The sequence below is a fragment of the Rhincodon typus genome, chromosome 28 (genome assembly GCF_021869965.1).
Source record: "Rhincodon typus isolate 14 chromosome 28, sRhiTyp1.1, whole genome shotgun sequence".
Lineage (NCBI taxonomy): Eukaryota > Metazoa > Chordata > Chondrichthyes > Orectolobiformes > Rhincodontidae > Rhincodon > Rhincodon typus.
The window spans coordinates 27255214-27273543 of record NC_063359.1 but is presented as its reverse complement, the minus strand read 5'-3'; the positions used below and the strand labels follow the sequence as shown (position 1 = coordinate 27273543).

The 18330-nt window shown below is 40.6% G+C and overlaps 1 protein-coding gene across 6 annotated transcripts in view; it reads right to left on the bottom strand.

Annotated features, from left to right (window-relative positions):
• ralgps1 (Ral GEF with PH domain and SH3 binding motif 1) overlaps positions 1 to 18330 on the bottom strand; it is a 679153-nt gene that overhangs the window by 83383 nt on the left and 577440 nt on the right. For all 6 annotated transcript variants that reach the window (XM_048613656.1, XM_048613661.1, XM_048613657.1 and 3 more), the window contains exon 12: positions 7124 to 7250. In XM_048613656.1, the coding sequence (XP_048469613.1) occupies positions 7124 to 7250 (127 nt within the window). The remainder of the gene's footprint in view (positions 1 to 7123; positions 7251 to 18330) is intronic.

Below are 18330 nucleotides of genomic sequence, written 5' to 3'. Positions count from 1 at the left end.
GATTGTAACTTTCGTGTGTTCCTCCCTCCCTGCCACTTTCAGATTTTTAGCTGCTTCTGGGATGGTCCTTGTATCGTCTGTCGTGAAGACTGATGCAAAATATTTGCTCCACCAAACTGCCATCATTTATTTTCCATCGTTAATTCTCCAGTTTCACTCACTATAGGATCATCACTCACTTTTGTTACACCTTTCCTTTTATTTTTGCCTTTAGATATTTTTGGAAACTGTTGGATAGCAAGAAACTTTTTCCCCGAGTGGGGGACTCAAAGACTAGGGGTCACGATTTCAAGGTGAGAGGGAAAAAGTTTCAGGGAGATATGCACGGAAAGTTCTTTACGCAGAGGGTAGTGGGTGCCTGGAACGCGTTGCCAGTGGAGGTGGTAGAGGCGGGCACGATAGCCTCATTTAAGATGTATCTAGACAGATACATGAATGGGCAGGGAGCAGAGGGATACAGACCCTTGGAAAATAGGCGACAGGTTTAGACAGAGGAACTGGATCGGCGCAGGCTTGGAGGGCCAAAGGGCCTGTTCCTGTGCTGTAATTTTCTTTGTTCTTTGTTACCATCTCATTTTAGATGTTGGCTAGCTTTCTCTTATTTTCCAATATTTCCCTCTACTAAATTTTCTTTTTTTTTGATTTTTGTATTTTGTCCAATCTTCTGACCTGCCACCTATCTTTGCTCAATGATATGTTTGTTTTAAATTTGATACATACTTTAATCTTTCTCATTCACCATGCATGGTGAGTCTGTCCCATGGAATTTTTAGTGTCAGAGCTGTGCAGCATGGAAACAGGCCCTTCAGTTCAACTCGTCCATGCTGACTGGATATCCTACATTAATTGAGTACTACTTGCCATTTGACCCTTCCTATTCATGTACCCATTCAGATGCCTTTTAAGTATTGTAATTGTACCAGCCTCCAACACTTCCTCTGGCAGCTCGTTCCATACACATACCGCCCTCTGTGTGAAAAAATTGCCCTTTAGGTCCCTCTTAAATCTTTCCCCTCTCAGCTTAAACTTATGCACTCTAGTTTTGGACTCCCCACCCTGGGAAAAAGACCTTGGCTATTCACCCTATGTCCCTCATGATTTTATAAACCTCTGTAAGGTCATCCCCTCAGCCTCCGACGCTCCAGGGAAAAATAGCCCCAGCCTATTCAGCCTATCCCAATAGCTCAAACCCTCCAACCTGGGCTACATCCTTGTAAATCCCTTCTGCACCCTTTCAAATTCAACAACACCTTTTTTCTTTGAAACGTATCAGCTCTGTATATTTGGAAATATCCCCTTAAATATCTGCCACTGCATCTCCATTGACTTATTCCTTAAGCTAATTTGCTAATTCACTTTGGCTAACTCTGCTTTCACGCTCTCATAATTGCCCTTATTTAAGCTTAAAAACACAGGGCTGAATCTTATTTTTTTCCTGGCTGTGTCATTGTTGTTGCATTTCAATGAAGGGTTTCTCTCCACGAGGCCCCCTTTGTTTTCTCATGCCATCCTGCAAAACACACCTCACTGACTACCACTCAGCCCTGCGGACCCCTCAATGCGAATGCTAGCCCAATTCTCCTACTCCCTTAGCCAGAGGAGCTCACCATTTCCAGGATATCCTGGAATAGACTATCATCCCTGATGTCATCTTTAAAAGGCCCGGATATGGTAATAGATGAAATAAAAAGAAGTATTACTCAGACTTCAATGAGAAATAAAATGAAGTTTATCTTTTTGAGTGCTGGAGAACAAATGTAAAGGGAGTCTAGAAACCCTCTACAGAAGAATGAAGAACAAGATTTGGCATGAAAATTTGTACAGTAGGGGAAACTATTAACTTATGTAGCTAAAATAGAAAAAAAAAACCTGAAGTTTAACTAAAAATTCTAATTCCATGATGGCGACATGCTTTTGAGTAAATGAGGTGTGTCTCTAGTGCACCACTCAGTGGACAGTCCATGGAACTGCACACAGAGGTGAAGCAATTTTTAAGGTAAACTAAAAACTGGAAGAACTGCTGATGCTGGCAATCAGAAAGGAAAACAGAAATTGCTAGAAATTCTCAGCAGCATCTGTGAAGAGAAAGTAGAGTTAACGTTTTGGGTCCAGTGACGTTTCTTTACAGCTCGAACGTGTTCTGAACCTGTTAGGGTGTTCTCTGATCACAGCCTGTCCCATTCGTGAATGTCAGGGCAGACGTGTCCTGGCATGGACACCAACAATATGCAATAAAAATAGAGACTGATGTGTACGTAGGAATTTTCCAAGAAAAGATGACAGAGCGTACTGGTTTATTATTTGATAGTAACTGTACAGCTGTGTATTAGATGGTGAAGACAAATTATCTGAATAGCAATAGACTGGGAAACAGGGAGATGCATCCAGACCTGGGTGTCCTTATTCGCTAATCATTGTCAGTAAGCATCCAGGTGCAATAGGTGGTGAGGGAGGCTAATGGTATGTTGGCCTTCAGAGTGACAGGATTCGCGTACAGGAGCAGGGATGTCTTGCTGCAATTGTTATCGGCCTTGGTGAGACCATACCTAGGGCATTGTGTGAAAATTTCATCTCCTCGTCTGAGGAAGGATGTTCTGGCTACAGAAGGAATGCAACAAAGGTTTACCAGGCAGAACTGATGTACAAAGAGAGACTGAATCCGTTCGGACTACATTCGCTGGAGTTTAGAAGAAATCTCATAGAAACCTGTAAAATTCGATGAGGGCTAGACAGCGCAAATGCAGGAAGGATGTTCCTGATAATCAGAGAGTCCAGAACCAGGACACTCAGTAGAGATACGGGGTAGGCCATTTAGAACTGAAACGGGGAGAAATTTCTTCACCAGAAAATAACAGAAATAGATGAAATAAGGATTATTCAGATTTCAATGAAAAATGGAATGAACATTCTCCATTGAGTGCTGGACAGCAAACAGAAAGCAAGGTGAGAAACCTACAGAAGACTTGGCATGAAGAGTTACATGGAAGCTGAACTGTTAATGAGAGGGTGTGGAGCCGGTGGAATTCTCTGCCACAGAGAGTGGTTAAGACCAAAACTTTGAATGTTTTCAAGAGAGAGTTAGGTATGTTTCTTGGGGATGAAGGAATCAAAGCATATGTGGAGAACCGGGTACTGAGACGGATGATCAGTTATGTTCATACTGAGTGGCGGAACAGGCTAAAGGGGCTGAATGACCTACTTCTGTTCCTATTTTCTATATTTCTAATGTAAATCATACAGAATAAAAGAAAGAGAGTTTGCACTTCCTAGCTTCACAAAAACAGTCCAAGCCAGTACCACTGGGGGTTTAGGCCACAGAGCCTGTCCTAAGCTGCCCCAGTAAATGCCCAGGGACTGGTGCCAAGCCCAGCTGATTGCACTGGAAAGCCTTTTTGGTTCTGAAATAACTGCACAGAGGCTGGTATCCCGTCACCCAGTCACCCTTTATTTACTTGGGCAGAGTACACTGACTGTGGCCGGCCAGTTCAGAGTCATTCCCCCAAACGGAGGAGATTCCAAATCTCTGGGTTATATTGGTCAGCCGGCGCTTTCCTGATTGGCCCAGGTTAACAACCCCAATCAAGGATCTCATAGACAACAAGATCAAAGCTGGTTCCAATCACTATAGGTTGCAGCTGTACAAGGTGCTGGTGAGGCCACACCTAGAGTACTGTGTGCAGTTTTGGTTTCCTTATTTGAGAAAGGATGTACTGGCACTGGAGGGGGTGCAAAGGAGGTTCACTAGGTTGATTCCGGAGTTGAGGGGGTTGGCTTATGAGGAGAGACTGAGTCGATTGGGATTATATTCATTGAAATTCAGAAGATTGAGGGGGGATCTTATAGAAACATATAAAATTATGAAGGGAATAGATAAGATAGAAGTAGAGAGGATGTTTCCACTGGCAGGTGAAGCTAGGACAAGAGGGCATAGCCTCAAGATTAGAGGGAGCAGATTTAGGACTGAACTGAGAAGGAATTTCTTCACCCAGAGGGTTGTTAATCTATGGAATTCCTTGCCCAGTGAAGTAGCTGATGCTACTTCAGTAAACGCTTTTAAAAAAAAGGTAGATTTTTTTTGAACAATAAAGGAATGAAGGGATACGGTGAGAACGCGGGTAAGTGGATTTGAGTCCACGAAAGGATCAGCCACGATCTTATTGAATGGCGGAGCAGGCTCGAAGGGCCAGACGGCCTACTCCTGCTCCTAGTTCTTGTGTTCTTGTGTTGTGTTCAAACAAAGCCCAATGTGAAAGCTGGCATCTCCTCCAAGACTGACCAGCAGATGCCACACACGCTAGTCTGCCTCCGGATTTGTTTCTTCTTTGAGGTATTTATTCCCTGTGTTTATTGCCCCTTTCCTGGTTCGCTTTCTAAATGCCCTTCGCTTCTGAAGAAGAGTTCACACATGCCCCTCCCCTCCCCCATCCCTGCCCAAACTCTACTGTTTTGTTTCCCACAGACGTTGCCTGGCCTGCTGAGTGCTGCCAGCTGAACTCGAGTTTTTTTTTTAAAAGAAAGGCTATGATTTGCAGTCCATTCCCGCATCTGTTTCTGGGGCTAGAGCATTTGGAATTATCCAATACATTCCAATTAAACAAAGTCGAAATTTGGTGCAACAAAATGTCATTTGCCAGATAATTCGAATGAAGCAACGAGCTGAATAAAGTGAGCCGATCTCAGCGAGCAGTGTTCCTAGCTCCCTTTGCTGAAAAATCTTCAAACTTTTGTTTTGAGTTGCAACAAGTACACAGCACCAAAGATTTTGATGAGATAAAGAGGGCCGCTTCATACATGTCCACACTCCCAAAGGTGTAAGTAAATGGACAGGACGGTGAACATCCAAAAAAAAGACACAGCAAACAATCAGGTCATAAATTCCAACTTTGAATACACTCCTCCAATTTTTTTTAACCAAGCATTCTAATGTATAGAACCAATTTTTAAAAACTAAAAACAAATTCAACTTTGCTTGACTGCTTTTTTCTCTTCACCTATGTGCACTTCTTTCATTTTTAAGAGCTTTGTTAGACTTTTTAAGGCATTCTTTATTTCAATTTATTACAGAAATTTTTTTCCTATTGCACCTGCTCCTGGTGCCATCAAACTCAGCCTTACGTATTTGGGGTCCAACTGTTTCTGGCTGTTTCCTTCCTCCAACGTAACTCTTTCTGGACTTAATACAAATTCTCACCTCCTTTAGGCAAAAAGCAACAAATGTGACTGACTGCTACCAAAATGTTGAAGGAATCCAATTCCATTAAAGCTTGCGTGGCCATTTTACCTCTTCTGACTGCAGATCTATAAATCCCATTTTATTTCCAACCAAGAATGCTCCAATGGAAAAAAAAGCACTGTTAATACCCAGAATGGGAGGATGAAAAGCAGACGGAGATGTGTGAGGAAATCTTCAAGCCTGAAACTGTTAAAACATCTTCTGCAACATTCCTCGTGCAAAGCTGTTCGCCCTGAAACTTGCCTCGAGGCATGAATCATTGGGAGAGATAGTTCTGTGAGGTGCATCAGTTTTTCCAAAACTCATCAGTGACATTTATTAATCTTCATACCTTCAGTCTTGGGATCTCACAAAAATATCTGTAGGTATAGTTCAGAACAAGAGTGCTGGAGATTCATCAAGTGTTATATTTCTGAAAATTTATGCTTAATTATCGTCAAAGGTTATTCTATACTTGACAACGCAGCCTGAACAACACTTGAAATAGTCAAGGTGCCAGGGACCTACACGAGTCAACAATTTTAATTGACATTCAGAAGGAGTGATTAATTGATCTTTGGAGAAATGATACAGTGCAAAAGCAGGTCATTTGGCCCTTTTTTCATCTTGCAATAACAAATCACAAGTGTATTGACCAGCCATACACAAACAACCACTGCTTTCCAATCATAACATCTGATATTAAAGCCAGCCCAAGTCAGATACAACAGTCATTTTAAAATAAATGCTTGCAAAGCAACAATGACCTAAAATAAATAGAAGCAAAACTATTCAAATCAAGCATTCCAAAGTAAAAACCCACATGTTTATGATGGTTTTGTTTCTTTTGTGCCTGCCACTGTAATAGAATTTGACTGCTGCGATATGGAGTCAGAAATGAAGAAAGTGTGTGTAATTGCACACTTTGGCAGAGAAATGAGTGACGGGCATCAGTAGAGGAGATTATTTTTCTGAAGTTGGAGGTGGTAAAATCTGTACGGCAACAACATACAAACGGCAGAAATAAGAGTGACCCTGCACCAGAGGGGCCCCTCCATCATTCATTATCTCACAGCTCAGCTTCTACATCAACTCTATTTTCCTGTGAAATCTTCATGTCCCTCGATTCCCTTACTGCCAAAAATCTATTGATCTCAAACTTGAACCTATTCAACAACAACTAAGCATTCGCAAACACCTGGCGTCGAGAATTCCAAAGATTCACAAACCTGTTGGTGAGGAAATTTTTTCTGAATCTCTGTCCAAAATGGCTAACCCCTCATTCTGGGACTTTGACCCCCACTTGGAGTCTCTGTAAAGGGGAGAAACAGCCCCTTTACATCTACCCCATCAAACCCTCAATAACATTCACATGTTTCAACGAGATCACTTCTCATTCCTCTAAACTCTGGAGAACATAAGCCCGTTCTGCTCAATCTTAATTTGACAGAGCAACAGTGGAAGCCATATTAAAGGCTGTGGTTGCCATACCAATGCCGACATTTGCAGAAAAATTAGTCACACTGAGTGATGATTAATTTTATCCTATGACAGAAGAGTATTCAATGGAAGAATCATTTATAATATCTTGTATCTGCGTGTTGAAACTCTCTTTCCTGAATTAAAGCAGTGAATTGACTTTTACAGTATAACTCTATTCAATGGGATTCTTCTGCCATTATCTTAACAGTGGAGAAAATTCAAGCCACATTTTCCAGAGTGATAGACATCCAGGGAAGAGAGATAATCCATTCAAATTTCACAAACAATTTCCTCGCTGCAGAACATGCAGAACCAACGAAACATGACATGACATTGCTGTTAATGCTGGGACAAGCCATTGGCTGTCCAAACCACATTCAGTGTGTCACGAGAGAACTCGCTTGAGATTGAAGAGATAATTTCACCCACTTGTTTCCCAGGCTGTGGCTCTTCCTGTGTCTCGGCACTGGGGGAGTGTTCAGGCTGCCCATTACAGAGGCATCAGGGCACGTTGGCCTACGACTGTACCTCACTGAGGCAGAAACCTCAGAGGGACCTGAAAAGAAACAAGAACAATCATTCACAAAAATGTGCAGCTTATCAGGAGTGGTAAGACTGATTTCCAAATACAAACACAGGCTTTTGAAGAGTTGCAGAGTTTTAAATTATTATCTAATAAGGATATCTTTTACTAACACATTAAACAATTTAGTCAACAGAAAGCACTGTTCATCTTCAGTGGCATAAATGAAAATACCACAGTAAAATCCTAAAAAGACCTTTAGCTTTTTTTTAATATTCATTTTTGTGGGATGTGGTCATTGCTGACTGGCCAGCATTTATTGACCATCCCTAGTGGTCCTTGAGAAGGTGGTGGTGAGCTGCCTTCTGGAACCACTGCAATCTACCTGCTGTGAGTTGACCCACAATGCCATGAAGGAGGGGAACTTGAAGGCGGTGGTGTTCCCATGCATCTGCTGCCCTTCTAGATGGAAGTGGTTAAAACAAATACGTTATTATGGGACACATTAATCACAAATACAGCTCCACTTAAAGGGCATCAACTGCAAACTGAAGTGTTTAACAAACCTATGAGGGATGTATTTTTAATAATAAATGGGTATGTCACAATGAGGAGGATTAATGACATCTCCTTACACTTGGAAGAGATTGATTTGGTTGAACGTCAATTCCTTTCCTAATAGTTTGCACGAACATCTCCATCAACGCAGAAAAATCTAGAGTTCAGTGCAATTTAGATTTACAAAGTATTCTCTGGTGAGCACGCAGTGTAAACATGAGAATTGTCGGACATCTGCATGATCTGGCATTCACTCAATATGCAGACATTACCCAATAAGTGAGTACACTGAGAGATAGATCATCATTCAATTGGGCAAGGCCAATGATCATGAGGCAGCCTTGTTAAAACAATTTTATTTGTTCCATTCATCAGACAGAAACGAAACAGGCTAAACCGGTATTTATTGCCATCTCGGATTACTCATGAGAAGGTGGTCATGAACGATGTACCTGTAGTGTTGTTAGGGACAGAGTTTTAGGGTTTTGCGACAGTGAATGAATGGTGATATACTTCCGATTGAAGATGGTATGTGACTTGGAGTGGCACTTGCAGATGAGCAACTCCTCTTCATATACTGATGTAGGTCATGCCCATAAGGAGATCACATTGATATGTAATACATTCAGAGACTCAAATACCTATTTCAGTCACTGCTTTGCAACTCATTGGCTATTCCCCAGGCAACATGAAACAAAATTACCCCTCAGCAAGAGCCCAACATTGGGAATCCCAGTGTTTATATTGCAGGAAATGACAGCTTCTCAACACATGGCACACCAATGTTAACCTGGAAATGCGTTTATTTATCATAAAATATTGAAGCAATCTCAAATGTCTGAAGACAATATCTACAGTTGAGCCTAAACTAACTTTAACAAAACTGTTTATTGTTTTGTGATAAGGTTCATTTCCGCAGAGACTGCTGTAACAATGGGAGGCTAGAGATCACTTAGTTTTTGCCTTGATCATAATATTAATGTAGACATTTATTTCGTACCAAAGTTACCATTTTGCTCTCACTAGCAACTGCAAAATCCTCATTTGAAAATGTACAAACTTAATACCAAAGTTACTTTTGTTAAATATAATATCTTCATATAGTTTTTGATTGACTGCTGGAGTTTAATGATGCCCCCTCTCCCCTTACCCTCATCCTAAGCCTATTTTGTGCTAACTTCTTCTGTGTGCTTGGCAGAGACTTTTAGCCTGCTCGCTTCTCCTGCAGGACATTGTCACCCTCTGGCACTTCAACCCCAAATGGCCCGTCTTCACATTAAAACCATTTTGCTACTCAATTGCAGCATGTAGCACAGTCATTTGTCACTGGGTACAATCCAGAATTGGAATTTTGGCTGACTTCTCCCTTCTGTAATCCAGATGACCCTTGACCCGGGACACTGCTCCATTGCAAACAGCTGCCCACTTTAGCCTGGGGATTGAAACTGGTACCTTCCCACTTTGCTGAAATCTGGGCAGTTGCACAGTTTCCCAGTTCATCTCTGACTTGCTGTTTGATTTTTCTGATCTGTCCTTTCTGATTCTAATTGTTCTTTATTTAACTTCATGAGACTGAATAAACATATACCATATTGGATGGAGCTCTCTTTACAGTTACAGCTGTTCTCCCTTTCTCTATGTCAAACCCAGCAGCCACTTTTGCACAGAAGCAAATTTAAACACTCGTTTAATATAATCCATGTTTAGGATACACACCAGTTGGGGAAGTTGCTGTGGGGGTTTTTAATGGGTTTAATAGGGGGATGGGGATTGGGAGTGGGCCGCTGGGAAACACAGGTTAACAGTAACTTAAACTTTCAAAGTAGTGCATGGGAGAGGGTATATCTTCCTTTCTGCCCCCACTGAAGGTCTGGATGTTATATTGAGCTTGAAATCAAAAGCATCTTCTGACAGAAGAAGTCAGAAACAGACAACATGGTCCTCTCTAAGTGGTCAATCCCAATTTTCATCTATTGACCAGGCTCCCATCTGTACAATACACTATTGTTAGAGATGTAGGATTTGGTATATTCTTAGACAATTAATGTTTTTGTTTTCTTTTCACTTCTAAATAACTTGTGGCCTTGCATCTCTGGTTTGGAATGATAAAATAGTTAAGTAGTAATGAGTGACATAAAGCAAGAAAACGCTTCATCAACGAGAAGTGTTTGTTAATGTAATGGGACGTCCAGCGGCAGTTGGTGATGTTGATGGAGGGCACTAAACAAGGGAATGGAGCAGTTCACTCGGAGCTCCACCAGGACGCAATAATGAGAAGGCTGGGCAGCAGGAGCAGTTGAATGGACTGTTGCTGAAATAAAGGATGTCTTTCATGGAAGCGGGAGAAGTTAGATAAAGGATTCCTCAGCCTGAAGTAACCAATAGGCTTTGTTCTGTGTACACACTGTAAATACTTTGTTTATTCTTAATTTCCCTTCCTATTCACCATGATCTAGTACCCGTAGAATAAAGAATCCCTGCTTCATGATCTTTAGGCCTTCCATCTGTTCAAATCTCATGTTACATTAGCCAGACAGCTGAATAAATGATCTGTTGTTTCTTCAAAAAGAGATGAGTTAATATCATAGAACGAAGAATATCTACTGGAAAGGAAGAGCCAATCATGTGGCACAGCTCTCTGCAAACACACATATTAAAAACAGGAGATAACAAGGTGTAGAGCTGGATGAACACAGCAGGCCAAGCAGCATCAGAGGAGCAGGAAGGCTGACGTTTTGGGCCTAGATCCTTCTTCAGAAATGAATTCCTGCTCCTCTGATGCTGCTTGGCCTGCTGTGTTCATCCAGCTCTACCACCTTGTTATCTCAGATTCTCCAGCATCTGCAGTTCCTACTATCTATTAAAAACAGGAGTAGGCCAGTTCGCCCCTTTTGCTTGCCCCACCATTTATTAAGATAATGGCTGATGTGATTCTTGCCTCAAACCACACATTTTCTGGAACAAGAGGTATCAGTTGTGTCAAGGGTATCTACTTCCACATTAAAAATATTGAATATCCCTACCTCCAACAATCTCAAGCAAGAGACTTCCAAAGAGTCATGTCCTTTGAGGAGAAAATTCCTCATCTCTCTCCTTATGTTTAAATTGTATCTCCTCATTCTACTCTCTCGTACAGGGGGAGGCATCCTTTCAGCAGCTTCTCTGTCAAATCACCTCAATAAGATGAAGATGTCACAGAACTCGGCTTGTCCCACTCCTTCGCCCTTACCTTGTAGCTTTGCAATGTCATTCTCTCCATGTGCTTAGCCACTTTGAAAACCACAAATTGTATCCGTTTCCCTATACCCACAGTGAGTGCATTCCAGATTTTAAACACAACAGAATAGGTATTTCCAAACAATCTTTTCAGAGATGTCACCACCCACCTTTGGAGCATATGAACCTGGGTCTCCTGGCACAGGGATAGAACACCGGGAACAAACAGCATTAATGATTTAGGGGACAATTAGGAAACATCTCATTTTATAAGATAGCTGTGTGTGACAATGCATAGAGATACAAACAGTGTAGTTTGCACACTCTGTACAGAAGGAAGACGTGTAATATTCTCTATTTCACTGAAGGAGCACTTGTTTTTACAGCATTGAGTCCATCCATCAAGTCTTGGCCAAACTCAACAAAGGCTATTTGGGTTAGATTCAAGCACTTTACACACCACAATCATCAAAATAGAAGTGTTGACAAACTAATAGCATGGAAATAAGCTCTAAGTATAGGGCTTAAGCTCCCATTCTACAAAGTATTCACTCGGCAGATAGAGTTAATATTGCACTTCTAATCTCACTCAGTACTCATAAAGCATTGCTCTGACACCATAACGATCGGTCCAATCAAGAGAAAATTAACAATCCCTCGGCACCAATCAAGGAGCTGCAGGGAGTCCTGACATTAACCATCATCGCAAAAGCAAACAAATTAACTAGCTATTCATTCCATTGCGATTGGAGAGATGATTCAGGTGCAGAATAATTGCTGCATTTGCCAAGCTAACTGCAAGCATTTCATTCCAGATGCCATTCATCGTGTAAAGTGGTTTGAGACATTTCACTGAGCTCTGCTGCTTTATAATGGATCTCACAGATGATAGGAGACTGAAATCATACATTTCCTCATATCCTGCCTCTCTTAATTATATTTTGAAAGCTTTCATTCCCGTCCAATTACAGGAAACAGTTGAAATTTTACAATCTTTACTTTTTAAAGGAGACGGCCCATTTGAAAGTAATGGTTTCCAATTAAAGAAAGGAATACACAGCCTTTTCACCCAGTTAATGTCACTGAGCTCCTGTCAGGAAAGCTGCTATTTTGAACTTCACTACAACAGAATCTTCTCCACATTACCAAATTTAAAAGTTGTGACAATCAACCAACAAGGAAACTCCTGGTCCAAACAAAAATTACAGCAATCAAGTTATTGCTAGGTCACGATTCCATTGTTTCTGTCTAATTTGTCGGTTGGTGTTTTCTGGTTTTGTCTTGATTAATTACAAATAAACAACATAATAAATTGAACAGCAATGCATAGATAAAACAAATTGCGTGAAGTAGTAATATGCAATGAGAAAAGAGGTGGAAAAATTAACTTGGTTTGAATCTGTGCTGGTAACATCCAAGGTGGCATGGTGGCTCAGTGGTTAGCACTGCTGCCTCACAGTGCCAGGGACCCGGGTTCAATTCTACCCTCGGGTGACTGTGTGGAGTTTACACATTCTCCCTGTGTCTGCGTGGGTTTCCTCCGGGTGCTACAGTTTTCTCCTACAGTCCAAAGATGTGCAGGCTAGGCGGATTGGCCATGCTAAGTTGCCTGTAGTGTTCAGGGATGTGTAGATTAGGTGGGTTCTGGGTGGGATGCTCTGAGGGTTGGTGTAGACTTATTGGGCCGAAGGGCCTGTTTCCATACTGCAGGGATTCTATGATGATGATGATGTCATAAAATCCTACAGTCCTTACGCCAACTCATCCAAAAATCTATTCAATTATTGTTGCAAATGCTGGGCTTTGTAAGATGGTCATGTTTTAAACTGTCTTCTTTAATGTTTTAGTCCAGGATCTGAGACAAATCTATGTGACCTGCTTGTTAGAGAGAGAAATTCAAATTGAAACTTCTCCAAAGTCAGGTGCAAGTGTTGACACCTCAGTACCTAGCCTCGCTGTTGCCCAGACACTGAGTCAGAGCAAGGTATTTCAGGAAAGAAGACCTGCAACAGGCACTGATATTCCAGCAGAAAAAAATAACTTGCTTTTGGACTAACCACCACGCAGAGGGTCAGTGAGGATGGAACACATGTACAAGGAAACTGGGATTGTGCAGAGTTAAAAATTATTGAATCACCAGAGGAAACTTTACTCTTGAAAGTTCATTTAAAAATGCCCAGAATACTGTGTGAACAGAACTTTCAACAAAAGGACTTGAGAACATTCATTCTGTAGGGGCTGGAGGAACTTGGAATTTGTAAACACAGACTGCATTTCTGCTGATTGTTTAGTTAAAAAGTAGCAACACATGGAATGTTCAGTTATGTTGAGAAATCCATAAGAATACCTTTTCATTAGTTGAGTGAATTATTGCCCACCAGCTAATGTTTAGGCGATGTTGATTTCAGGTTGTTTGTTACAGTCCAGTCTTAAAATAGGAACTCTGATCTGATTCTTTGAGCAGGTTACTGGGAACTTCATATCGCTTATTGAAAGCTATTGCTCTCCATGGGAATTGTAACATTCACCACCAATTCTGTGCTTTTTTCCCTTCGCCCTGCAAGGTTTCCTCCCTGTAAGTGTTCTCTTTAGAAAGTTGCTATTGAATCTGTTTCTACCATCTTTTCAGTCATGCAATCCAGACCTTAGCAGTTCATTACAGATAAAAATCCTCCTCTTCATATGTCAGATTCTCTACTATTTCCCTTTAATTCTTGTCCTGTGCTAACTGACTCTTTGTGCCAAGGAATCGGTTCCTCCTTATTTAGTCTATCAAAAACGTTTCATGATTTTGAACGCCTTTATTAAATCTCCCCTTAACCTTCTCTGCTCGCAGGAAAGCATACCCAGTTTTTTGTGCACCTGAACTCCTTCATCTCTATTATTCTAGTAAATGTGCATAGTCATTACGGTCTTGGTATCTTTCCTCAAGTAAGGTACTCAGGTCTGGCCACAATTCTCTAACTGAAACCTAACCAGTGTTTTGTACAGGTTTAGCACAACCTCCACGCTTCCATGTCTTGTGCTTCTCTCTACAAAACCAAAGATCTCACATACTTTTCAAAAACAAACTTTAGAACCTGCCCAGCCCCCTTCAACGATTTCTGCACATAAACCTCAGGAATTCTCTGTTTTTGTGTCTCCCTTAAATTTGTACCATTTTGTTTAATTGCCTCTGCTTATATAAACCCCTTAATACACAACTTTTGGTGTTGCAGTCTTTGCTGCATTAAATGTTATTGACCTGGGATAAACCACAGTCTGAATTTATGTTTCGACAGTTTGTCTACTTGGGTTCCTTTCCCTGTTGCTTCTAACTGCCTTACCAGTTGTCAATGGACTATTCAGGAAAATCTGTCTCCACAATTTTCCACAGCTGTCCATCTCCGGTCTGTTCAACATACGTTCACAGAGACGTAACTGATGTTATACATTTTCCATCACCACCCCCCCAGTGTTTTCCTCTATTAACCTTACTGTGGGTGGAAAAGTTTCAACGGGAATCTGAAGTCAGTCTTGCACAGTCCTTTTAAAGTTTTGACTAATCTGACACCGTGTTGTATTTTGTACATCCAAAGTATTTTTTTAAAATCATTCCCTTGACTGTTTCTGCTTTCTGCACCATGTGGTGCTTCATGCTATTATATTTCCAGGATCTCACACTAACAAAACTGTCACACAATCAGTGGAAGGTGATACAAGACACCTCATCAAAAATCAGAAAGACACTTGCCAGACACTGTTGATCAATGGAAGAAAACTTATACTTTGAACATCATCAATTGGCAATAAAGAAGTGTCATTTAAGTCTCCAGGATATCCGAAAACATTTTACAATCGACAAACTACTTTTGTAGTGTTCTCATTGCAATGTGTATTGTACCTCTTTTGGGAGGGTGAAGTATCATCAAGTTCCTGGCCCCAGACCATTGAATGGTTACAGCATTGATGGAGGCCATTCAACCTATCATTCCCATGCTGGTTCTCTGTAAGAGCTACCTAGCAACAGCACTCTCCTGTCATTTTCATTTTTCTCAAAAAAACTCTTGAGAGAATTAGATAATTATCTAAAACATTTTGATTGAATCTGCCTTCTGCTCAGGCAGGGCATTCCAGATTGCAATAACTGCACAGTGGCTAGTATTCTGTCACCAAGTTACCCTTTATTTACATGTGCACAGTACACTGGCTGTGATCAGCCAGCTCGGAGTCAGTCCCTGAAGTCAGGAGACTCTCGGAATCCCCTGTTTATATCTGTCAACCAGGGCTCCCTGATTGGCCCAGGTTAACAACTTTAATCAGTGAACTCAGTCAATGGATCCACCTAGATCCAATCACTGCACAGATCTTCCCCGTTCTCTGTGTAAAAAGATTTTCTATTATGTCACTGCATCTTCTTTGACCAATCACCTGAAAGCAGTGCCCTCTGGTTTTTGACTCTTCATCCAACGGGAAAAGTGTCTCACTGGTTTCTATGTAATACCCTTAAGATCCTGAAATGGCTGTAATTTTCACTACATACCCAACTACCTCGTGAAAACATTACAGTGTTTAGCATCTTAAATACAAGTGTACGCGAGCTGTGAGAAATCCCTGACAGCTTGCACACTCCAACTTAATAAGATTCTACATCAAGGCTTACACAACTTGATCTATACATTCAATGTTCTGCCACTATTATTATTTAGTGAGTTTTGACTTCCTGTTGGAACATATTTCCATTGAACTGGCTCCCCATATAAATTAACTGCTGCTTGAGAACTGGCATGGATAATCACCAATCTGTCACTACCTCTTCGAACTGCAGTCATATTCATTAAAAGTTACATTGATGTTTTCTTTCGTAAATCTCAAACTCCAATGCTAGTTACTTGAACAAATCAAACATGTGACACTTTGCTCTGCATTAACTTGGTATTTTTTTCATTCTTTATGGAATCTTGTATGCCTCAAGGATAAAATCCTGTTTCTATTTTAACAGAAGAACATTTTTATTTTGTAAAGACGGAAAATGAGACAATAACCATTTAAACCACATTCTGTGGTTGTCGTGTTGATAATCACATTCAATCAGATAATTGTTTCAGGGACTTTGAATGAAATGTTTCACAAGACAGGGACTTGAAAAGGCCTGTACACCTATCACTGTTAAGGAAAAAGATACAGATCAGTTCACAGATATCAATGAGAATGATATTCATCACAATAGTACAACAAACTGCTTTGGTTTGAATATTTTTTTTTAGAACTTGCATTTCTGCATTGCTGATGTGGATTGGCTAGTAAAAGGACATGTCAAAGAGAACCTCTGAGACAATATGCAAAGTAAATATCATTCTGAAGAAGGGTCACCGGACCTGAAACATTAACTCGGCTCTCTCTCCACAGATGCTGCCAGACCTGCTGAGTTTCTCCAGCTATTTTTGTATTTGTTATATATCATTTGTTCTATTTTCATGTTGGAAGGTGCAGTATCATATACATCATTAAAAATGAAAATGTAGAAATGACATGTTTGTTGGTTGCAGTTCTTCTTATTTTAAATGATGCTGCAATTCCAGCTGATGTTATTACTGGACAAATCAGATCCCAGTCCGAATGTTAGCTCGATAAATCTTTTTTTTTTATTTAGCGAGGTAGTCTTTCACTGAAGCACAAGCGCATAAAGTGAGATTTAATAATAAAACAGAAGTATATTATGCAAAAGAAATGAAGACAAAATAGAATAAACTAAGCTATTTATAGAAGAGATAATTTGAAGCTTTCAAAATGCACAATAAAAATACAATTCCATCCATCCTGATACCATCACTTTATGGTACTCAAACACCAGCAAGAGGTCCTTCACAATCACAGCTATTAACTGTTTCTTTCAGTTACTGTCTTGAGAATTTAGTAGCCTCTTCCTTGATCAGTCACACAACTGAACTTAGCCTTTTTCAAATTCAAATAACCACTTCAGAATTATAACCAAACACGCCTGATTTGGAATGTCAAACCAAAACCCCTACAAGTGGGAACGTACTTTCTAACAGTTCTAAACTGTCACATTACTTTAGGACAAACTGTTTCACACATCTAACTTCCACCAGGATCTCTGTGAACTGAAAAATAAAAGCTTTCAAGCTATGTTGTTTTGTTTTTAGCATGCCTGCAAGCTGTCAAAAGAAAGAACAACACAATAAAACTGGAAAAGTTTTCAGATGCATTAGAGTCATACAGCATGGAAACAGACCCTTCAGTCCAACTAGACCACGCTAAAAACGTTCCCAAACTAAACTGGTCCCATTTGCCGGTGTTTGGCCCATATCCCTTCAAACCTTTCCTATTCATGTACTTACTCAAATGTCTTTTAAATGTTGTAATTGTACCTGCATCCACCACTTCCTCTGTCAGCTCATTCCACACACGAACCACTCTCTGTGTAAAACGTTGCCCCTCATATCCTTTCTAAAACTTTCTCCTCTCACCTTAAAAGTGTACTCCCTAGTTTTGAACTTCCCCAACCTAGGGAAGGGACTCGTGCTATTGAGCTTATCTATGCCCCTCATGATTTTATAAACCTCTATAAAGTCTCCCCTCAAACTCCTATGCTCTGATGAAAAAAGATCTAGCCTATTTTTATAACTCAAACCCCTAATTCTTGGCAACATCCTGGTAAATCTTTTCTGAACCCTCTCAATCAAATAATAACCTTCCTCCAGCAGGGTGACCAGAATTGCACAGTGCTCCAGAAGAGACCTCACCAACGTCCTATACAACATCAACATGACATCGCAAATCCTATTCTCAAAAGTCTGAGCAATGAACACAAGCACACAAAATGCCTTCTTAACCACCCTGTCTACCTAGAATAGATTATCCATTGCATAAAATGCTACTCTGCAATGTACAATAAGGAAAGTGTGAGAGGTAGAGCTCATTGATTAAAAATCTTCCAATGCTTTCATTTATTCTTGAAGGGCACAACTATATGTGGACTCTTTGAAAGTTTTAACAGATGGCTGAACTTTGTTTGCCCTCTCTGTCACAAATGGATCCTGTGCTGCACATTTGGTTACACAGCAGTACTGGAGAATGACAGTTTGATGTTTTAACAGATGCATGGGTTCTTGTGGAAGGTAATGGTTTTTCATGGCCAATTCAAGTGAGTGTTGGTTTATTTTGACAGATTCATGAGCATCAAAAGGAGATAAAGTTTGTTTTTGCAAAGTGCTTATTCAAGTGATGGTTCATTTTGACAGATGCGTGAACTGCATATTAACTTTCAAATGTTCTTATAATGCTCCTAAGTTCTACTTTTATAGTGAATCTTAGGCCAGTGAGTTGGGGGATGGGG